Below are 23,490 nucleotides of genomic sequence, written 5' to 3'. Positions count from 1 at the left end.
GGACTGAACAAGCTGGAGGCCCCACCGGTGGCTCTGCACTCAGCAGTGCTGTGGCACTGAGATGTGCTTTCATGGTTTGGGGAATGTTCTGCCTCTGGGGACAGAGGTCAACACCTTTTCTACTTGTAAACAGCATTAAAAGAGAGAGCGGGAAGTTGCGAGTCTGGTGCCTGTTGCATTTAGCATTCAGTGACACACAAATGTCACACATTTGTTAACTAACAACTGTATTTCTGTAGAGTTTGGGTTGAAAGACTCCAGCGTGTACGAAGAGATGATTCTGTAATGAATCTAAAGGGTGTTCAGTGATCTTCCAGGGCCCTCCCAACCCAGGCCATTCTGTGACTCCTGTAAGACCTCACAGTTACATTCTTGAATTGATCACATCTGAAGGCTGCTAACAAAAAGCAACATCATCAGGTATTAATGATCCCCAGAACTCGTGAGAACAGTGAAATTACAGCCTTGGAAGGATTTGGCTTCAATTACTGAGAGCTTCCTGTGACAATTTCCTTATCTCCAAACATTTCCTACATAAATGTGATCCTGCCTATTGGGACACCACCTTAGCAAAGCCCTGCAAACGTCATCACCAATGGCCTTATCTGAAAAGGGTTTTCCAGTGTCAGCAGCACTTGAATTACTGTCCAAACGTCTGTGCACTGAGAACAAGTAAAACCTCACTGATGGGGCTCCAGGAGCTCCATCCCTCAGCCTGGGGCTGTTTCTCACCCACCCCCCGACTCACAGAGCTGAGATCACAGTGAGCATGGCACAGTTTAGGATGAGATCCATGGATTTCGCTGTATCCTTCAATGTGGAGTTACTTAACAAAACAAAAGTTGAGGCTCAGCTGCTCACCTGCACTGCTGAGCTTTGCAGGGACAAGGGTTTGGTCGTTTATTTCTGCTCACCATAAAAGCATTGAAGTCAGGCCATGTGTGTGCTCTGTCCCACTGGGAAACTCCCACCCCAGCCCCGCTAATGACCTTTGGGGTTATTAATGCTGGTTCGTTCAGCATTTGTGCATGGAGATTAAAAACAGTGCCCCAGTTAATGGTAGAATTTATTCCTCCAAAAATAGGAATAAAGATAAACTTACTTGGGATCTGATGATGTTTTTACCAAGCAGACAAGGTACCATTAGCAGTGGCATTTTTAGCAGTGGCTCTTTATCCCAGTGATCCAAAATAGCCTGGCTGAGTCAGCTCCTTGCCCACCTCTACCACTATAAATTGATGCACACGTCCAGGCTGTCACCTCTCCCTTTATGCTGATTCCAAATCTTATTTTAATTGCATTTTGACTCACCCCCTCCCATGCTGGCCTGTGTTCTCTCCTCTGGATCTTCCATCAGTGTGAATGTTTGGTTGGGATTTCCAAGCAAGCTGGGCGGAGCTCAGAGGAGGAGCTGTGGCCCTTGGTGGCCACAAGTGAGGATTTCTCCCCTTGATGATGGAGGTTTGTGCAGCAAATCCTCCCTGCCTGCCCTGCAAAGGAAATAACAGCCCAGAAAATGGGCATGAGCAGCACTGGAGGTCTCAGCTGATCCCTCTGGCCACCACCAAGCACATCCCCTCAGAGCAGACTCCTCCGAGCTCCCCCAGCGTGACCCAGGCTGGTTTATGGGTTACTCAGCATGTCAGATTCCTGTAATGAGATTATATATTCAATCTAATGAAGGAAAAATATGCTTACCCATCCGGTGTGACAGTGCTGTGATTAAATGATTCGGGAACAGAGTTCCCTCCATGGATTAATTTTAAAAAATGCAGCAGGTAGGTACAGCTGACCTGCTCCGGGTGTTGTGAGGGGCTCCCGGAGCAGCATTAGTGGCTTGTGATGGTGTTGATAAAATAACGATAATAAAGGCAGGGAGCAGCCAGCACACTGCCCTTGGGTTTGTGTGAAACCCCCACAGAGATTTGTGCCGATGGAGGCTTCCCCTCTTGGCTTGAGGCTCAGGGTAGGAAGGGAGATAAAAGTGTGACCAAGGCTCTGTCCCCTCAGCGTGTCCCTGGAATGGGGCACCTGCCCTGCCCATCCCCACCCTCATTCCAGCTGGGACATTGTGGAAGATTCCTCCAGCTTGAATTTTTAGGAGCGGGAGTTCCATGTTAGAGGAAGGCAAGGAGGTTTTTGCTGCTCTGAGAGAAAAACATCGCCATGGGCTGTGCTACAAGAATCCTTCCATGAGCCACCTGCCCCATCTCTGGAGCATTTATCTCGCATCAGGAGGCCATTGATTGTCCCCTGAGGAGGAGCTGGCCCTGTGAGCGTTATCTGAGATGTGGCTGTGTCTGGGAGTGACCACTGGGAAAGGCACACGCGGTGGTTGAAGGGCAGCAGAGGATAATCCAAAAGCAGGGACAGGAGGCCCTTTGTCTGCTGGCCTCCCGAATTATCACTGTGCCCACAGGGGCTGGGAGCTGCCTTGGGTACTAAATCTGGTTGTAATGTCAAACAAGATCACTAAAAAAGCCAAAAATTCAGTCCCAGGTCTTGGGATGTTTGAATGTCCATCAGAGTAACTGGTGAAGGACTCTTAGTGGATGAGTTGGGATAAGCTTTGTTTTTAACGGAGAAGAGTTCTCTGACTCCATAATCTGCCCAGGCTGTAGGGTGTTGAGCTGATTTTACTCTGATAATGCCCTAAGCTGGTCTGTGATAATTGCTTTTTGTAACTGGAAGGAATTTATGATGATGCTAATTGTGCTGCTGCCGCCCAGCACGGAGGGGCCGAGTTAATCCCTGCCTGCCCCCGGAGCCGCAGATCCTGATGTGATCAGCCCTCCTTGGAAACTGAGGGAAGAGGGGTTAATTCTGAGCAGATTGAATTTCAGCGGGAAAAACCAGATATTTTTCTATAAATCTACAGCATTTTATAGCAGGTTTAAAGTCTGGTTCAAGATCATCAGACTGATTCTTAAAAGGAAAAGGATTTAATTCTGTTCCAGGCAACTGTGTGACCTGCACTGCTGACACAGTGAGGGAAGTGAAACACTGAGGAGTTTTGAGTTTGCCCTTCAGACACTGCAGTCCAGACCCCACGGCTCATTCCAGTCCAGAGACCTTGTAGCTTCTTTGCTGCCTTCATTTTCCCTGGTTGCTTTGTGTGTGTTTGTGCGGGGGCTGAAGTTTCCCAAAGGTTACATCCCTGCCAGTGACAAACATCTTCTGTCATCATGACTCCTTTAAATGTGTTTTTATTCCATAAATCCATCCCTTGGTTCCCCATCTTTGAAAGCCTCCATCTGATGAGGCAGAGCAGGGCATGGCTTTGGATAAACCTGGTTTTCTTCAGGGGAGGGGGGCTGGAATGAGGGGAGCACTGGCAGTGCCATCCTCCCTGGCAAATCAGGGTTTGATCTCACGTCCCAACACTTTGGTGTTTATGTTCCGTCTGTTTAATGTTCTCCCTTCGCTGGGATCATCATTCTTTTAAATGCTCTGCTTTAAAGTAAATGTTTTAATGTTTTCTCTTCACCAAACCCCACATTCCAGACTCAGCAAGCACACATCAGTGTGTGCTCCCTCCTGGAGCAGCCCCAAGGGTGAGGGTGACAGGAATGGGGACCTTGAACCTCTCTCACCACCCCAAAAATCCCCCGACCCGAGGAGAGTCAGAATTTATAAACACACTTGTGAAGTAATGAACTCTGGGAACGCTGGCTGTGTTTGTCATTTCTCTGCCCATTTCACTGCACATAAAGTGGATTCACCATCGAACTCCTGTCACTTGATTTATGCCCATGCGGCTGCTCCATAATTTAAATTGAATTCCTAATTTCTTTGCTGAAACCCCCTCGGATAATTAGCATTAAGGTTAACTGCAGAAGGGGAACTGAGCAGTGAATGGATTAGTTGGTTGTGCTGTGTCTTAGACCACAGGAAAAGGGAACACACTCCAAGGGATGCTGCTCAGGGAAGGGTTAGGCTTGGCTGGAACACACTCCAAGGGATATTGTCCAGGAAAAGGTTTGGCATGGCTGGATTTAGCGCGGCTGCTTGGTCCCTGCTCCCGAGCTGTGCCCAGGCTCCTGCAGGCACAGGGGAAGAGTCCCCTGGCTGGGAGGGAGGGTTGGGTACAGGAGGACAGAGAGATGGCAAAGGGATCACAGAGCTAAAATCTTTTCCCCATTTTCAGTGTGAAACATGTGGTGTTGTACCTCGCACTCAGGTAACTCCTCTTTGCACAGATGAGTCAAATCATGATCTAATTCCATAGGATGAGGTGCCCCAGACCTGGAGCCTTTTCCCAGTGAGTTTCCAGCCCTTGGCCAGGACGTGCAGGGCTGGATCCGTCCCAGCAAAGCCGTGAGTGCTGCTGTGGAGGGGAATCTGCTGTCTGGCACCAAATGTAATTGGCTTTGATGGTCAGCATTTGCAGATTTGTTTAGGAACTGGAAAATGTACAAATTGCAGCCCATCTGCGCAGAGCTGAGTGCTAATGAATGCCTGCAGCTACCACAGCCATAAGCTCATTACCACAAAGTTCCAAGTCCTTCCACAAGTTGCTAAACAAGGTTATTCATCTGAACGGAGTGGAGAAGGGAGTTTGACTGCAGGGCACAGCCAGAGCTCCTGCAGGTCTAGAAGAGCTGTTAAATAACCCCCATTCTTTGGTCTTTTAATAGAATCCGTTGATTTTATTTCTATTTTTAATTTTGCACTGCTGTAGCAGCAGCTTGCCATGCCTTGACTATTTTCTGTTAATGTTTCGAGCAGAGAGGTGCCTTGCGGGTGATTCCTGGGTGTGCTCAGAGACGTGCGGTGGTGAACTGGAGAAGATGGATTGGAACGCATCGTACACAGCATTTCAGGGGGTTTATGGAGCATGGCAGCAAACACTAATGGCCTCTGTTCTCAGGGTGTTTGTGTCAGCTGGGAATCTGTGATGATGACTTGGCTCTTCCTCTGTGTGCCATGTCAGGCAATTTTGTATCTTTTTTGGTATCAATTTTGTATATTCCACAAAAAAGTGGAATTAATAATACTTATTACCTGTTTTATAGAACTGGTAGTTGTCCAAGTGTTTGAACATACAGTGCATGGTGCAGCAGGAGCAATATGTAAAAATATTTCTTACTCTCTCTCAGCTGAGGAAAAATCAGCTTTTCTAGGTTACCAGTCAAAGGAGTCATTTCCCCACCCAATTAATGAGGTCATGAGGTGCCTTTGGCCTCCTCCACATTTTCCTGTGCTCCTCCCCTGCCAGGTGGAGTGGCTGAAGAACGAGGAGCCCATCGATTCCAACCTGGACGAGAACATCGACACCAGGGCCGACCACAACCTCATCATCCGCCAGGCGCGCCTGTCCGACTCGGGCAACTACACCTGCATGGCTGCCAACATCGTGGCCAAGAGGAGGAGCCTGTCAGCCACTGTGGTGGTCTACGGTCAGTGAGGAGGGGCTGGGGGGGGCAGAGGTGGCTGTGCTGGTCTTGCTGCCCTGCTTTGATTTGTGCTGCAATTGCTGCACTGATTGGAATGTGGCACACGCAGGGTCACACAGCCAAGCCCTTCCCGCTGGGATGGATCCGGGTTCGGTGCTGAGGGCTCTGGCACAGCCCCACAGCCCCACAGCTGTTGGTGTTTTGCAGTGAACGGGGGCTGGTCCTCATGGACGGAGTGGTCCAGCTGCAACGCGCGCTGCGGCCGGGGCTGGCAGAAACGCTCGCGCACCTGCACCAACCCCGCGCCCCTCAACGGGGGAGCCTTCTGCGAGGGCATGTCCGTGCAGAAAATCACCTGCACCTCCCTCTGCCCCGGTGAGTCCCCAGGGGAGGGAGGGCTTTGGGGACCACGTTTACAGAGAGCTTTCGGTGGGAAGCAGCGGGCAGGGAGTTGAGAAGGGAATGGGAAATGCAGCCGTGTTTAGGCCGAGCCTGGCATGGGTGTGAGTGCAGTGCCAGGCACCTCTGGCCTGAGCTTGCCACGTGTGTCAGGGCTGGGACTTAACCCTGGCACCATCGAAACACTGCCAGAACAGCCCCTGGCTCAGGGGGAGAGATCAGGGACCTGGGTGGGGGTCTGAGGTTAGTTTAGAGAGGGGAGCTGATGTTGATAACGCCAGAAAGAGAAACACAGAAACGTGAGCGGAGAACTTCATTAAAAGCATTATTTATCTTGCAAAAGTTCGCTCTGAAATATATTAAACATGGAGTTATGGGGGAGAGAGATGAAACAAGCGTTGCTGCAGGACCTCCCCAGCAGTGCTGACTGGTTTTCCCCCTGCCCACGCAGTGGACGGGAGCTGGGAGGTGTGGAGCGAGTGGTCGGTGTGCAGCCCCGAGTGTGAGCACCTGAGGGTGCGGGAATGCGCCGCGCCAGCCCCCAGGAACGGGGGCAAGCACTGCGAGGGCCTGAGCCAGGAGTCGGAGAACTGCACCGAGGGGCTGTGCATCCAAGGTGAGCTGGCTGGGCTGGGGAGGGGTTTTAGGACTGGCCTGAAAGGTGGGCTGGAGTCCAGGGAACCTGTGTGGGTGGGACTCTCGTGTCCGAACTGTTTCCGTGAAAAGGGAGGCAGTTTTCCGTGTGTGGTTTGAAATTTTCCGGGTCGCTGGATTTGTGTCGCGCGTTCCTTGCCTGTGAATGATCCTAAAAACCCAAATCCAGGGGGTTTGCAGGGTGTAACTCTGACCTCCACCACCAAATGTGCTCCTCAGCCTCTGCCTTTCCTTGCAAGCAAGTAGGCAAAGCCCCCCCACGAGAGCTCCGGGTGCAGGAGCCGGTCAAGGTCAGAGTTTGCTCCTTTTGCTGCCTTTAACAGGAGTTAAACCCAGGCAAATCTGCAGCTCCCTGGGAAAGGCTTTGCACTTCATCAATGTCTGGGAAGCATCTGGCACTGGGAAGCTGCTGCTGTCCACAGCTCAGGGAGCCGGGCAGAGCAGCCCTGCAGCTGCGCAGGCGCCACTCACGGGAGGAATTTGTGAGTTTATCCCTGCCCTGAGCCCGCTCCTGTCCCTGTGGAGGGGCTGTCGCCTTGTCAGGTGGAACAGCAGCCCTGGGAGCCATCAGGAGTGCCAGGGCTGAGAGATGTAAACAAGGATATGTCTGGGTTTTTAATGTCGTGTTTAACTATTCCTCTGTCCTTGTTTCTGTGGTTCTGCATTGCCTTTTCTTGTCTAAACAAAATGAATTCTCTTTTTTTGCCCTGAGATTTTAACACTTTCCCAGTGGCAGAGAGCATCCTGTGTATTTATTCAGGCTTCAGAGACACCTCAGCTGAGACCTTCAATCAGATTTTGCTGGGGTTTGGTGGGAGGGAGCACTCAGCACTCTGGCTGTGTATCCCAGTACTTAAATTCCCAGGGTTGCAGAACAGCTCCGAGGCATCAGGCAGACAGGCTCTGGTGTTTTAAAGGGCAGAAATGAAATGCAGATTTTTTTCCTTCCCGCTGTTTTAAGAAAGAACAAGCAGAGAGGATTTGGGAGCAGGGCGTTCATTCAGCTCTCGGGGACTGGCGTGGTGATCCCAGGATGTTTCCTGGGGTTTTCTCCTCCCTATCCATTGACAAATGCCCGTCCCTGCCTTTGGCTGGATCAATCCCAAATCCATCCCAGTGTCCATCAGCATATCCATGGGGGCTGGCAGGAGGACGAGTGGGAAGGGGTGTGAGGAGCTGCAGCTGAGGCTGCACAGAGGGGCCCTGCCATCCCCTGGGCCCTGTCTGTGGTGTCCCCAGGGTCAGTTCAAGGTGGCCTTCAGGAACAGCCACACTGCAGGTGGGAAATGTTCCTATCCTGCCCCAAATTCCCTCCTTTCCCCTGTGGGGTCCTGTGGCAGCCTGTGGGTCACTGCCACACCTCGCCCATGCCCTGCGGCGCAGGGACAGAGCCAGGGTTGTGCCAGGGAACCTCTGGCACTGAGGGAGCTGGGGCAGCTCTGCCCTCTGAGGCCTTTGGGGTTCAAACAAACTCATTCCCTCCTTTTCCTGGGCTGGGGAGGTCCTGGAGTCGCAGAATGCTGGAGTGGTTTGGGTGGGAAGGGACCTTAAAGCCCATCCAGTGCCACCCCTGCCATGGGCAGGGACACCTTCCCCTGTCCCAGGTGGCTCCAAGCCCGTCCAGCAGCCCCAGCCTCTGCTCCAAGAGCTGCATTTCCGTGTGGGTTCAGCTGGACTGGAGTGTTCCGTGTCTCCTGCTCCTTCCATCTCTGAGTGTGATCCTATCTCTCCTTTATGGCTGGAGCTGTCCCGGTGTCCTTGTGCCACAGTGTTTTTAGGGCTGGAGTTGCTTTCTCAGCTAACAGCAATTGATGCAATTACCCTATTTTTTAAAAATCTCTTCTCCCCTGTTCATCTTCCAGTATGTGCCTTTCCTTCTCCGCTTCTCATCCCATGGGGAGTTGTGGAGGAAATGCAGCCCTGAGCCACAGCAAAGCAATCTCTGGGAGGTTTTTTATCAGGCACAACTGGTTAACTTTGCTCCTTCTGTGAGGCAAAAATAGAAACATTCCTTTGGTTAACAAATAAGGACTGAGCTGAAAGGGAGGGTGAGAACGGAGGACACCAGGGAAGAACCAGCCTGGATCTGGCTGGGAAAATGCTGATCCTTGGGATGAGCGTTCAGATCTGGAGGCACTGAATGAAATGGGGATAAAATGGATCAACTCTGAGGTTCTTTATTCGGTCCCTGACAGGAGAGTTTGGGAATAACCCAAAGACAGCACACGGGAACATCCCCGTGCTCCCTTTGGCCTTGGATTCCCTGGGTGGATCCCCATGGTCCTGTCCTTCCTGAGGAGCAACTGGAAGAGCTTTTCCTCCAGGGAATTTCTTCTGGAACTCGTAACAGTTGTGCAGACCCAAACTTCGATGCAGGAGGAAGATTTCTGTGGGGCTTGGTAGAGATGAAAGGTTTCCAGGGCTGCCAGATTGACTCCCTGGGATGCAAAGGTCACTCTGAGCCCAGACAGACCCAGGACCTCACTGATTTCTGCCCTGTTTGTTCTCTCAGTGTTGATTCCTTCCCAGTATTCCCAGTTGGATGCTTTGCCAGGGTGGATTTCTCCCTCTCTTGCAGAGGTGAAAGCTTTCTCTTAGCTTAATAAAAGAGAGAGGGTTTTTTTTTGAGAGCTTTTTGTTTTACTTTTATCTGTTTGCTTTAAAGTTATTTTTCCTGACTTCAAAACCTATTGATTTCTTCTCCCAGTGCCTAACACCAAAACAAACAAGCAGGGCCACAAGAACTGAACTGCAAACACATTTTCACTAATGCACCCCAAACAATCACAAATCATTTCATTTTCCAGTTTCCTGGCAGCCCTGGTGCTGCTGCCAGGAGGTTCCTGGGTCCAGGAATCTCCCAGTTCTTGGGAAATGCTTTTCCCTTTGCAGTTTGCTGCAGACAGCCCCGTGCCAGCAGCAGGGAAGGGTTTGCTCCCCTGCAGACTCCGGTCTGACTCTCCTCACTGGGTGTTTTTGTGCCTCAGTTTCCTGTGAAACCAAAACCAGCCTTGGGCAGGGAAAAAATCCCATCCCACCAGGTTTGTGGCAAAGCCAAAATCCAACGATCTCCTGGGCTAAGTGTTTCTAAACTGAGCATCCTCACAAACATTGGAAACAAGAGAAGGAGCCTCATAATCCACCTGAGTCTCCCATTTTTGGGATTACTTCGGCAGGTTTTAGGTTATAAATGGTGACTCAGATGCTTGGTATGAGGGAGGCAGAGAAGGCTCATTTTTGAGAGGTCAGTCCTCAGAAAACCCCTTTTATCCCCTATTTGCATCTCTTGGGGGCACATGGATGTGTGTGTTCATAAGCACACGGAGAGGTGCCATTATTGGGGTGTTTAGGTACAAAAACGTGAATAAACTGGGCGTTTTTATATTTTATAACTAATTTAGGTGCCCATCACCAGCCTTTCCATACATCAAACACACAAAGGGATCATTAATTCTGACCTGGCTCTCTTTGCCAATGATCCACTGCAAAGTATTGAACTTCCTTCTTGCTGAGGTGTAAATAAACAACAACATCCAATAGAGCCAACAAATAACCTGAACTAACCAAGTGAGAAATTGCTGTGAAGGAACATCCTGAAAGGGATTTAGGGGGGGGGGGGAAAAAAAAAAGAAGATGAAGAGAAAAATATGGACAACATAAAATATTCATATTGTCAGCAAATGAGGAGAAAATGTTTCATTTATAGAGTGAGACAGAAGCAATATAGGAAATAGATATGCTCCATGTAAATTTATTAAGTGCAACTTTCTCCCTCTCTCCCTCTCGCTCTCTCTCTCAGATAAAAAATCTCTTCATGAAATAAAATCCCAAAGTAAGTTGTTTTTTTTCTCTTGTAAATATGATTTTCCTCATCTTCTCTGCCATTTGGGTTATTTGTTTAGGAGCTAAGTAGGAGCCAAGGGTTTATGAGAGGCTTTAGCATCTGCTGAGAGCATCTTGGGAGCAGCTCTGTGCTCCCAGCTTCAGGGTGAGCCAGGGGAGTGCTTATCCTCAGCGGTTTGTGTCTGACAGGGAGCCCTGGCTCCAGGCTTGGCATCGATCTCTGGAGCACTTGGAATTGGAAAAACAGGAATTAATGCAAGAGTTTGGGGTCCTTGGTGCAGATCTGGTTCCGCTGCTGGCTCTGACCTTGCTCAGCTCCCTCCAGGCTTCCTGCTTCACCTGGAGGGCGATTCTGTGCCTTTCCCTGTGCCTGGGGATCATCTCTGCACTGCCTTGGGGCTGCTGTCCTGCACCTGCAGCTCTGCCCAGAGCCCTGACAGGGGAGTGGCACCAGGGGCACAAGGGACAGGACGAGAGGGAACAGCCTCGAGCTGTGCCAGGGGAGGGCCAGGTCGGACATCAGGAGGAATTTCCCCATGGAAAGGGCTGTAAAGCATTGGCAGGGGCTGCCCAGGGAGGGGGTGGAGTGCTCTGCCCTGGAGGTGGCACCCGGGGCCGTGGTTGGTGCTGACCACGGTGGTGCTGCTGGTGATCTCCAAGGGCTTCTCCACCCTTGGTGATTCTGTGATTTCACATTCCTGGTTCTTAGTGTTTCTCAGGGTACCCAAAATCAAAGTTAGGGAGCTGCAAAAGGTGCTGAGGTTGCCTTGAGCATTTCTGCTTTGGGCTTGCCTGGGTGTCCCCAGAGTCACGCCCTGAGAACTCCCCCCCATGGCTGCTCTGTGCCAGGCTGGGCGCAGGCAGTGAGTTCCATTTGTTCGTCTGTGCAGCTCCATTTCGTAGAGAAAATGGAGAGAATCTCAGTCAAATGGCTTGATTTTCTGATTGACCCAAAAAGGAGCTGCAGTGGGATTGATTTGGGCTGTGACAGGCCTGGAGATGGAAGGGGCTGGGTTCCAGCCCGGGGCAGGGACACAGCGTGCAGCTCGCTGCTGCTCTCGGAGCCGGAACTGCTCCAGGACTTCCTGACTCATCAGCAATGCAAAATCAAAGCCAATTATGAAGATCATTGAGGGACAACCTGCTCCACTGAATGATCTCTTACCCGAGTCCCTGACTTTTGATCCTCGTGCTCCAAGAGTGAGGAAAAGGGCTTTGGGCTGTGGGAGTGATGGGGAGCTCGGGAAGGGGAGCGGAAGAACCTCCGGGATCTCCTGCCAAGGATCCCAGGATCTCCTGTCCCTGCTGTGTGCCCTGCACAGCCCCTGCAAAGCACTCCTTGTAAATGAGATAATTTAATCAATTACGTCTCCTAATGTACTAAACCAAATGTTTCATTTTCTGCTCCTGCACATCTTAAATTATCTTCAGGTGCTTTATGAAACTTAATCATAGTTAATAGAAACTTCATTACCATCAAATGTGCTTTCAATAAATGTTGTGTAACAGTGTCAGGAGGTGGAGTGAAAAATGGGCTGCAATTACCACAAACATGGATCCTGGAGCAGGAAGGGATAAAACTCGCGGTGCCTGCCAGGGTCCCTCCCGCCCCTGGGCTGGGAGGATGCAGCTCATTAAGGAATAATTGGTTGACTATAAATGTTTGCTTCTCTAGTTTGTTTGGTTGGTTTCCACTTTGTTCCCTTCTGGGAAAAAAATAAAAGCAGAACCTCACCGTGCTCCCCCAGATTTCCCACGCTTTCCTCCTTCCCTTAATTTCTAATCTCCCATGGAAGGAATTCTCCAAAAGAAAAGATTAGAAGGTGAAGAGATGAAAATTACTTTAAAAAAAACAGGGATTGTTTCTAAAGAAAGACCAAAATCCTAAATCAAGAAGAAAGGCTCCTTTCTCATGGAGTTGTGTTCCATGGGAGTAATTCAGGGAATACTGAGTCACTCTGGGTTTGCCCCTTTTAGCATAAAGCTGTTTAAGAATCCACTAAATCCTGGAAAGGATCCTTTGCCTCTGAACTCTGTGGTCCCTTGGGGTTTGTGGTGGCTTTTCCTGGCAGTGGGGCAGTTATGGGATCACCTGGGTGACTCCACAGAACAGAGCAGCGACCATTTTATTACAGGGAAGGAACCTCAGGAAGAATTCCTGTGAGAGGTTTTAATCATAAAATTTATAGACCAGTGTCCAGTTAAAGTTCTCAATGAAAAGAAAATTCTTCTCCTCAGAAAGATTTTGCTTGAGTCAAACTGTTCCCATTTTTTTTGGATTCTATGCTCTCCCTCTCATCTTTAACCCACGTACAATGGTTTAAAAGTGGGAAACTGGAATTGCCTGGCGTGGGAATCGATGGAAAAGGAGAGAGAGGCTGAAGCACTTGAGGAGATTTAGAGTCAGAAATTGCAGTTGCTCACAGTGAGCACCTGAGGAGTGGCTCATGCTCTGCTCTGGAGGGCAGGAGATTCTGAGATTCTCCCCCCATTGCTGTCCTGGGGGCTGGAACTTCTCCTGCCAGGATATTTCTGCACCTTTCTGACTCAGTAATTCCTCATCCCAGCAAGGCAGAAGAGGTAATTTCAGATTTTCTGCACTTTCCTTTTTTAAAGTAATGATGCAAAGGGAACAGTTAAAGATGCTTTGTGGTGCAGTAACCACGAGCTCTCGATGGCTCCCTGGGAAAGACCCCAATTGTTCCTGGGTTTCTGGAGATCCATCACCTCCCTTCTCCTGCCTCATTCATTGCTCTCATTACCCACAGAAATTAAGTCAACAATAGCGTTTCGTAATTAATTCCCTGTAACATCAAAGCAGCTTGGGAATAGGAAATGGGAAGGAATAGAAATGTAATTATTATCTGTACTTTGCTTTCTGCACCTGGTACTGGGGAAGGAAACAGAGCTGTGGGAGTGGGGCTTTGGATCGGGATTTGTGTTGTCTTGGTCTGATCTGAGCCATTTCCAGTTTGCCTTTGTGCCCCTGGGGGTTTGCATTTGCTTTTTCCATCTGGCCTCCCCCATTGTTACATTGTCAGCTGATATCTTACCTCTCTGCAGTCCCTAACTGAGCCTAAAACGCTCAAAATTCTCTTCCCAGCATTTTTCAAGGGGAGATCTAATGGAAAAAGTGAGGAAAAAATGCTTCAGGGAAAAAAATGCTTCTCTGTAGTGATTGATTTGGTAGAACCGTGTGGCAGTGGAATTGTTCTAAGAAGTTGAATTTTGTAACTTCTTGAGTTTGTTCAGTGAGGTTTTCCTGCCGTGACCTGCCACAGAAGGTGGATTCCTCCTCAAAGCTGATATTTCCATGCAAACTTTGTGATTTTTCTTTTTTCTTTCCCAGCAAGTTGTGAATGTGTGAAAAGCAGAACCATTTTCCATTTGGAGATTATTTGAAAATACAGCAGAAATTTTGCAGGGGTATTTTTGTGGCTAAATAGTGGTTCTGGTAAAACTGATACCAAAACATTTATTTCGGGTTGAGTGGGATGCTGGAATCTTGTGGTTGGGGTTGACTGGGACCAGTTGGAGAGCGGGGATGGGAGGGATGTTTTCTGTTAAGGATGTTTGAACCAAACATTTGATTTTACTTTTGATTGGAGTCCCAGCATCGTTCCCAGCACCTGGAGCAGGGTTTAGGGACTGGGGGTCCTGGTGCTGCCATTCCTGGGGCGTTTCCCTGCTGGGAGGGAGCTGTGGGTGCCCAGCCCCTTCCCAGGACGTCCAGCTGGGGCTGCTGGCACTTTTCAGACACTTTTTTCATCCGGAAGTGTTGAGCCAAGGAAATGCTGCCCGGAGGTGCTCCTTCCTTTCATCTCAACAGTCTGAACTTTCATGTTCGTTTTCAAAACTCAGCTAAAATGAAATTATCTGACTTGCAGCAGAAAAGCACAACAGAAGCCTCCTCCCAAACAGTAATTAAGTAATTTCCGTAATTGGCTATTTATTAAATGCTGATTTTAACTTTCCACCCTATTTCTGTGCAGTGCAGTTCGTTCAGTGACACTGAGCACTCTGCATTTCCCAGTGATGTTTCATTGCTCTTGTTGGCCATGAGTAAATCCAGGTTCTGTTCCTGGGGCTCTGCCATGCCAGGAGAAGCCCCCAGCAGGACCCAGACCATGCCCAGGGTGGGCTCTGGGCTCCCTCCCCCCACCCTGGAGCTTGGAATTCAGGGAGCCACCCAAGGACCCCCTAAGGGGACCTCCCAAGTGATTTAATTTCATGATTTAATTTTCCCAAATCCCAGCAGATCGAGGATAGCAGGGCTGGATATTTCAATTATGGCATATTGCAGGCTTCATTTGGATCCATTCTGTCACAGCAGTGAATTCCTTTTCTCTGCTGGAAGAGTTGGAAGTTGTAGAAAGCTTGCTTGTGAGTTCATGGCTGGGGGGGATGGAGCGCTGCTGTTGTCCCAGGCTGCTTCTCAGGATTCATGACCTCCTGGATCAGCTCCAGAATTCCAGCCTAAAGCTTCCACATGCCTGGAAAGCAGCAATTGCTGAAAACTCCTGCTGGTGCCTCAAGCAGCCCTTCCTGGCTGCAGTCCCACCCAGGTTAACGCTGCCGTGGGGCTGGAACGGGAACGGGAGGCAATGGCACAGCTCGTGCTCCGAGAGGGGAGAGCTCTGCTGCCTTTCCAGTCCAACCTGCCCATCTGAAACCTGGGTGGACCACGGTGCCACCCTGACCCAGAGCAGGCTCTGCAGGATGCAGGGATCCATCCCTGACCCAGAGCAGGCTCTGCAGGATGCAGGGATCCATCCCTGACCCAGATCAGGCTCTCCAGTTTGTGGTGATCCATCGGGAATTCCGCTCACCCTCTCAGCCCTTGTTTTCCAGCGCTGCCTGTGCTCCTGCCCAGCTCCACGTCGGTGTCTCCACTTGCCCTGTGTCCCCCCGTGTCCCCCGTGTCCCCCGTGTCCCCCCGTGTCCCCCGTGACCCCCGTGTCCCCCCGTGTCCTGTGTCCCCCCGTGTCCCCTGTGTCCCCCCGTGTCCCGCATGTCCCCCGTGTCCCGTGTCCCCCCATGTCCCCCCGTGTCCCCCGTGTCCCCCGTGTCCCCCCGTGTCCCCGGCCGCTCTGAGCGCTGTTCTTGTCCCCGCAGATGTGGAGCGCGGCGGGGACATCGCGCTGTACTCGGGGCTGGCGGCGGCGGTGCTGGCGGTGGCCGTGCTGGCGCTGGGGGTGACCCTGTACCGGCGCAGTCAGAGTGAGTACGGCGTGGATGTCATTGATTCCTCTGCACTCACGGGAGGCTTCCAGACTTTTAATTTTAAAACAGTCAGACAAGGTTAGTGCGGCAATTTCCTTCTCTTCTCTGCAGAGCTCCCACTGCTCAGGCACGCCTGGATTTGGGGAGGGCGGTTTGGGGCAGCCAGGGCAGGGCCAGGGACCCTGGAACTGGCTCTGGGGTGTCCCACAGACACAGAATCCTTCTTGGCCACACTCCAGATGCTTTAGAAATGCTGTCCCCACCTTCTGCACTGACTTAGGGAAAGCTCAAACTAAAGCAAAGAACCAAACCAGAGCAAGCCCAGGCAGCACAGCTGTACTTCCCTCCTGTTCTCAGTTCAGACCTTGCCCTCACTCCAAGAAAAGGGATTATTCTTTTACTGATACTCTGAGACCCCCAGCTGGAAGTGGTTTGTGACCTGCTGTAACACACAGACACCACAGTCTGTGGGGAATAAATGTGTGTAAAACTGGTTTTGTTAAAAAAGACCCCTAAAACTCTAGAAAAAACCCCACCAGTGCCATAAAATACGGACAAAACATTTACTAAAATCACTGCTCGGGTTTTCAGGAACGTTGTTTCCTTTGAGCAGGAAGGTGGGGAGGGAGAGAAATGGGGATGAAAGCAGAATGTTTCTCTGATGCTGTGCTGCCATTCTACCTCAGACCTGCCTGATTGTGGGTGGGTGGGAGTGTGGGCGGGGTGTGAAAGTGTCCCCATGTCTCTGTTCTCTCTTCAGAAAAGGGAAATATGTTGCAGAGTTTGTTTGGGGGGGTTTTGTGGTGTTGTTTTTACAGTTTCTTTATTTCCTGGAGACGTTCCTCACCAAGCATGACTTGCAAGAAATTGGGAAAAGGGCTTGGCAGACAAGGACGTTTGAAGGAGGTTCATTCATCCATTTCTAAATCCAAACCTTTAATTAGGGCTGTGTAAATCTCAATGACTGCCTCAGATAGGAACATTTTCCTTTGTGGTTCAGTTTGAATCTTGTTTTGAGTCTGGGGAATTGTTTGCTTGCCTTAATGCTTAAAACCTTTCGTTCTGGATGCTCTGAAAATACCCAACTAAAAAAACTAAACAACCAAAGTAAAAGATCCCACCACAAAACCAAACAGCTCAAGGGTTCAGGCCCTAAATCCAGCCACTCCTTCTCATTTTTCAGAGTGTTTTTTGAGGTAAAATGCCTCTAAATGAATAACTGTGGTGTCTTTCCCTGTATTACTCTTGTCCCACTTCCCTTTCAGCCCAGTTTCCCTCAGGCATGACGTTGTGGGTTTGTGTAAAAGGTCTGCGGGAAGATGTTGTCACTCAGTGGGGTTTAATGTAAGGAAAGAAAACAACAAGAGGGAAAAAAGGGCAAACTCACAAACTTGAATCCAAAACAAAAGGAGGCTCCTCCTTGGATTCCTTGGAGCTGCCTCAGGTGTGGGAAGCATGAAGTGTGTCGGATCTTTGCATCAGTTCCTCTGTTCTCTCACGTGGCCTGGTGTGATTCTGAGCTCTGAGAGCTCGAGGAGGGCAGAGCGAGTCCCAGCGGGAACGGGGAGGGCTCGGGAAGGGATCCCTCAGGTGTCCCCTCCCTCCGTGACACCCCCCTGCTCCTGTGCCCACAGGTAACTCCCTGCTCCTGAACTCGTCCCTGCAGCCCGACCTGACGGTCAGCAGGACCTACAGCGGCCCCATCTGCCTGCAGGACCCCCTGGACAAGGAGCTGATGACGGAGTCGTCGCTGTTCAACCCCCTGGCAGACATCAAGGTCAAGGTGCAGAGCTCCTTCATGGTGTCCCTGGGTGTCACCGAGAGAGCTGAGTACCAGGGCAAGGCCCACCCCGGGACCTTCCCCCACGGGAACCACAGGGCCTTCGGGACAATCCAGGCCAGGAACAAGGCCATGTACATCCAGAACCTGGCCTCCATCTCCACCAGCAGCGAGCTGAGGACCACGGCCCTGTTCGGGCACCTGGGGGGCCGTTTGGTGGTTCCAAACACAGGTGGGTGGATCCTTTCTCATTAAAAGCACATAAAAGAATTTTAGATTAGGCTGCCTGATGCCGCGTTTTATAACGAAATCTAAAAAAAAATGCCAGGAAAGGAGAAGTAGGGGCCCCGTTAATGCAAATTTTGGGAAGTAGGGCACGTTGCCCACACAGGACACAAGTGATCAGAGGGAAGCCTGGGCTGAGGAGTGAGGAGGCATTATGCCTGTTTGAACTGTTCTAAATTACTGCCTCTCTTGATGTGTTCAGCATGAAAGTCACATTAATCAAAGCTGTGGCTTGCTTGGATCCTGCTCCAAAGGAAAGGCTCCCCGGGAAGGGGTCGATTCTGGATCTTATGTAAGGGGCTCACGTTCCAGCAGCAGCACCGGGCCCCACAGCCCTGCCTGGGGGGCAGAGGGACAGCCAGGCCTGGGGACAGCCCCACTGCCCACCAGGGTCCTGCCCCTTCCTGCCTGTCTGTTTCCGCTTTCTTGGAGCAAAAGGTGCACAATTCCCACAGCGGGGCCCTTCCGAGTCAGCCCCGTCCCGGGCTGGGTGCTGGCTGGGATGTTCCCTTTGCTTTGTGTCAGGAGTTCCGTGACTTCAGGGCTTTGTGGGACGTCTTTGAGACTTCAGAATTGTTTGTGAAATGAGCTGAACAGCAGCTCAGAGCCAGCAAAGGCTGTCAGGGTCCCAGCCCTGCAGTTGTACCACAGGGCTGTGTTTGCTTCACCCTGAGCCACAATCCTTACCTTGGGCATCTTCTCTCTCCAAAAGGCAGCACAAAAAGCCAGATACCCCATTGCCAGCTAAGGGTTATCATCCTTCAAACTGCAGTGACATTTATTCACTTTAAATTCAGCTTTGTTTTCGTTTGACCAGTGGCTCTGGGATTATCTGCTGCTCTCTGGTTGAACTGGATGATTTAGAGCTTTATCCTTCATGTCCCATAAAACGGGTGCGTTAAAGGTTACCATAAAAAACGTGGTTTGTGTTTAGAGAGGATTGATAACAGCGACAGTCCAGGGCTGCACTGTCATGCACAACACGTGGAATGTTTGCATTTCTCCACAGACTGGATTTGTGTTGAGGAAGGAACATTGCAGAGGCACTGAGTGAAGGCATGAATTAAGAATTCCCTCATACTGTATATTTAGCTACTTTATGTAATGATAGTCCCATCAATTAGATTATTAAAATATGTATTTGGTCCACTTGCAATTTATGTAATTCTGCTGCCTTTATGTAAGATCAGCTTTGCTAAGCAGTTGTAAATTCCAGTGTGATCAAGTCAGTGCCTCTCCGAGGCTCTGCAGTGTGTGACAGATGCAGTCAAACACATCCCTCCTCTCCTGAGAGGGAGATATAAAGCAGTTTAATTCCAGTGGTACCCAGTGGAAAACTCCCTTGTTAACTTCTGATCCCCTCTGGTGGTGTAAAAGGAGAATGGGGTCACTTGGATCCAGGGGCTGGGATGTGTAGGAACAAAGGGGTGATCGCCCTGCAGGCTCAGGCTGGGGCAGGGGCTCTCTCCATGACGAGATTCCCCGGGACCCCACAATGATCAGGTTTGATTTCAAAAAGGAAAGGGGGAAAGAGCTTTCAAGAGGCTTTTTGGGAAATTAGATGTCTTTTCCTTTAATGGAAAAGTAACAGCTTTATTTCCTTTAATCATTTCTTTTCCTTTCATCTGGTGACGTTGCCATTCCAAGCAGGAATTCAGAGGAACATTCCCTTAGGGCTGGTCCCTGGGGTGTGTGTTCCCTGTCCCTAACATCCCTGCCCTTCCCAAGGGTCAGTCCTGCCCTTGTTCTTTTGCAGGGGTCAGTCTGTTGATCCCACACGGAGCTATTCCTGAGGAGAGTTCCTGGGAGATCTACCTGGCCATCACGCAGAAGGAGTCCAGGTGAGAGCACACAAACACAGACCCAGGATCATGGATCTGCTGCCTTCACTGCATGTGGAACGTGCAGGAGTCGCTCCTCGTCCCCATTGCTGCTGTGCCCACCCTGCTGTGACCCTGTGAGGGACACAAAAGTGGCCTTGGAGCGATGCTCCCGTGAAATCCATGGAAACCTTGGACATGCTGCCAAAGGAGATCGTGGGCCTGCTGCTCCCTTCTCCTCTCCCTGCTCAGGGGGAACTCAGCAGCTGCAGCTCAGGCTCTGGGGGTGCTTTGATATTTTTGGACACTTGGAAGCACCGAGGCTTCGGCAGAATTTATTGTTGTGGCACTTGAAAAAAGAAAACAAGAAATTGGCCTTTTTGTTACCCTGTTGTGGCTTTTCTTCCTCCCCTGCAGTCTCCCTCTCAGCAACACTGGTACACAGACTGCAGGGAGGGCCTGGAATATTCCAGCCTTTCCAGCAGGGATGGTGTTTTCAAAGTGCATTTTCTGAGCACCCACAGCTACAGCCCCACCGAGCTGGGAGATGGCAGAGCTGTGCAGAGCCAGCTTGGATTTGGAACCTGAGGGATTTGAGCCCAGGGCTGCACGTCAGGGTGTCACCAGGGGCACTGGAATGGGGTACCCAAGTGAGCTTGGGCTTTTCCCCTTTCTATATCCTGGTTTTATTATTGTATCTTCTTACTTTTGTCTTGGTTGAGGTCCTTTCCCTAATTTTTATCTTGGTTTGAGGTTCTTCCTCTCATTTTTTATCTTGGAAACACCATTTGCTGTAATCTGAGGAGGGAGCTGCATGCCCAGTCATTTAGAAGCTGATAATGGGGATCACACAACCCCAGTGAATTAAAATACAACCAAACAGCACCAAAACCCACAGGGCAAGAGACTTCATTGCTGGCTCAGTGTCCAAGTGAGTCTCCTCTGCTCTGGCACTGCTCCTGCCCAGGTGTTTATTCCAAGAGATGCAGAAAACACGTGGATGCGGGGCTGGGTTAAATTTGAGTGGGAGGGAAGAAAAGCAGATTCTTCTCCGACATTTCAGTCAGCAGGCAGAGGATGCAGCAGCCGTTCATTCAGCCCAGGTGAATCCCTGGAGCTCAGCTGTGCTGGTGGGGTCTCCCCTGCCTGTCCTGGTGCCACAGACATGGTTCCACTTTGCCCAGTCCTAAATCCAAGCAGAGCCCTGTCCCTGAGCCTGTGTAAGTCACTGGGCTCGCTCCTCCTGCAGAATATAAATGGGTTTTCAAAGCAGGGAGATCACACACAATCTGGAAAAATTTATGAGCCTGTGTTTTTTAAACCATAATTTGTTTTATCTTCGCTCCTGTGAAAATATTGTTGATGGCAGCGTTTGAAGGCAGAGCACGGCAGGGACGGGACCAGCTGGTGCTCGAAGCGGGGCTGGCTGGCACAGAGCAGTTTCAGTGCTGGATTTGGGTTAAACAAATTGAAATGTATTTTAAATACCAGAACCCTAAACTGACCGGCCACTGATTGGAGTTAGATGGGTCTAATGGGTTTGTTTCATCTGCAGCTGCTGCTTCCACGTGAAAGGAGCAGAAATGAGCTTATCTTACTCTGTAGCAGAATGTCAGTGAATTCTCACTCCTGACAGCCGCTCTTGTCTTTGCTGCCCCAAGCCTTGAGCCGGAGGGCCCCGAGGTGCTGCTGGGGCCCGAGGTGAGCTGCGGGCCCCCCGAGCTGAGCGTGAGCACTCCCTTCGCGCTGACCATCCCGCACTGCGCCCACGCCGACCCCCAGCACTGGAACATCCACCTCAAAAGGAGGACTCAGCAGGGGAAGTGGGAGGTAAGCTCAGCCTGTGCCCATGATGGAAGTGGAATTAACCCTTGGTGCAGGCGCAGGTCAGACATTCTGTCAGGGATAGGCACAGAGAGACAGCTGAGAGAAACAATTACAGCAACAAAACCAAGATTTTGCACTTTGTGAAGAAGCAGCAGAATTGTTTTCGGCTGTTTTGCCAAGGTGTGCAAAACTTTATGGCTACAAACCCCATCCCTGGATCCCATAACTGCAGCCTGTCCTTTCCCTCTCTGAACCCCGACCTGGATTTTGCTCTGCTTTAAACCATCCCCAGGCCAGGCCAGGGTTCCTAACTCAGATTTACTCAGCCCTTGGGCAGCTCCAGCAGGGCTGGCCACAAGCAGCCTGGAATCACTGAGGAGTGAGACACAGGAACAGAGGGACACAGGGACAGAGGGACACAGGGACACAAGGACGCGGGGACAGAAGGACACAGAGTCACAGAGACAGAAGGACACAGAGCCACAGAGACAGAAGGACACAGGGACACAGGGTCACAGGGTGCAGCTCCTCCTGGCGGGGCTGCAGGGCAGGACTGAGCAGCAAAGGCAGAGCAGAGGGAGTTTTTGCTGGAGGTAAACATGGCTGTAATGGGAGTTCTGGAAGGAAGTCAAACCCCAGCTGTTGTTCAAGGTTTGCTTATTGACTTGAACCTTCTAGGTAATTTTTTAACTTGGGATTGGGGGAAAAAATTAGCCAGGAAGTCAAGAGCACTTGAAAAAAGCCGCTAGAATTGCTTACGCATCATCATTGTTATCGTAGTACACACCGAGCTCTGCACAGGGCATGGCCATAAATCCTCCTGCTGACTCAGGGCTAAATTGGGAATATTCACCCAGGGAAGCAGTCCCCCTTCTCCCTTTCCCCAAGTGCAGCCTGGCTCTCAGCAACACTCTGCATTCCAGTTGAATATAAATAAAGAACTAAAGCCATGACTCCTATTGTCGAGGCCTATTGATTCGACTTCGCTTTATTCTTTTTAAACCTGAATTTCATTTTGCAGGAAGTGATGTCTGTGGAAGAGGAAACTACTTCTTGCTACTGCCTGTTGGATCCTTATGCCTGTCACATTCTCTTAAACAGCTTTGGAACTTATGCCCTAATTGGGGAACCCATCTCTGACTGCGCCGTTCGACAGCTGAAAGTCGCCGTTTTTGGCTGCCTGTCTTGCAATTCTCTGGATTACAATCTGAGGGTTTATTGTATGGATAACACCCCTTGTGCGTTCCAGGTAAATGGCTTCACTTTGCTCCTCTGGGCTTTGTTTCTTTTTCCATAAAATGCTGACATCCTTTTACTCCCTGGGCAGCCCCAAACTTAACCCAATGAGAATATTGCATTTTTTAAGCCACTGCTGCACCATTAGAATAATTCCCTTAATTTTCCTGCAGTTCTGGATTTACATGGAGAGCTTTAGGGTAGCCGAACTCTTTTGTCATTTTTTGCCATCTTCTCAGCTGCCCAAACTCACCCAGCCCTGATTTACAAAAATTGAATTACCCTGCATTTCCTGTAAGAAAAAAAACCAAACCAATCCCCACGTGGCAACTGAAATGATTTTCCTGCGCCATGTTCCAGGACAAAATAATGACATTCGCTGGCTTTTGGTAAACTCAGAAGCTTTAACAAAATGCTTTTCTTTGGGGAACTGAAATGCAAACTGTTGGGAGATGAATTTTACCTTCCTCTTCCCGTCGCACAGGAGTGGAAACACAACTCTGACTGAAGCACACGCTGCTGCCTCTGTGCTTCTAATAAAAGCCAAGGCACCAAAAGGATTGTTAGAGGCTCACAATGGCTTTGTAATTATCCTCTTTATAACACTTAGACAATTAGTGGGTACCGGTGTCTTCCTGATGAGTCTGGAGGAAATGATCAGAAGAATAATTACCAGTTCTCTGCGTTCCCAGGAGCGAGAGCGGGGTGTTTGTAGATACTGAGACAACTCTGCATTCATGGAATGGTACAGCCCTCAAAAGCAAGTCAATATTAGTGGGGAACATGAAGAACACAGAGTTTTTTGGATAAAATATCGGAGTTGGGGTTGCCAAGTTGTGTTTGACAGTTAATCCTGCACAGTGCAAGTTTATATAAAGAGACAAAAGTCATTATTTTTCACTTTTTCCCTGTGTGAAAACTCTCCTTGCTTCTTCAGCAGCTGACGTGGCCCTTTATGAAGTCCTGGGTGTGCTGGGAAACTCCTGGCTCTGAAAACTTGGGAGACCCAAGTCCTTTGTGTTTTGCC

General features: G+C 50.1%; 1 protein-coding gene across 1 annotated transcript in view; it reads left to right on the top strand.

The window, feature by feature from the left end:
• The window catches only part of UNC5D (unc-5 netrin receptor D), a gene marked incomplete at its 5' end in the record, with an annotated part of 90,972 nt that overhangs the window by 53,983 nt on the left and 13,499 nt on the right, over window positions 1-23,490 (top strand). Inside the window, 8 exons of the mRNA XM_039564149.1 lie at window positions 5,219-5,399; window positions 5,604-5,771; window positions 6,247-6,411; window positions 15,408-15,593; window positions 17,150-17,527; window positions 19,337-19,421; window positions 21,062-21,230; window positions 22,249-22,476. Coding sequence (XP_039420083.1) covers window positions 5,219-5,399; window positions 5,604-5,771; window positions 6,247-6,411; window positions 15,408-15,593; window positions 17,150-17,527; window positions 19,337-19,421; window positions 21,062-21,230; window positions 22,249-22,476 — 1,560 coding nt within the window. The remainder of the gene's footprint in view (window positions 1-5,218; window positions 5,400-5,603; window positions 5,772-6,246; window positions 6,412-15,407; window positions 15,594-17,149; window positions 17,528-19,336; window positions 19,422-21,061; window positions 21,231-22,248; window positions 22,477-23,490) is intronic.

Source organism: Corvus cornix, chromosome 22, assembly GCF_000738735.6.
Source record: "Corvus cornix cornix isolate S_Up_H32 chromosome 22, ASM73873v5, whole genome shotgun sequence".
NCBI classification, from domain to species: Eukaryota; Metazoa; Chordata; class Aves; order Passeriformes; family Corvidae; genus Corvus; species Corvus cornix.
The sequence above is the reverse complement of the archived record's forward strand: the minus strand, read 5'-3'. Positions and strand labels throughout refer to the sequence as shown.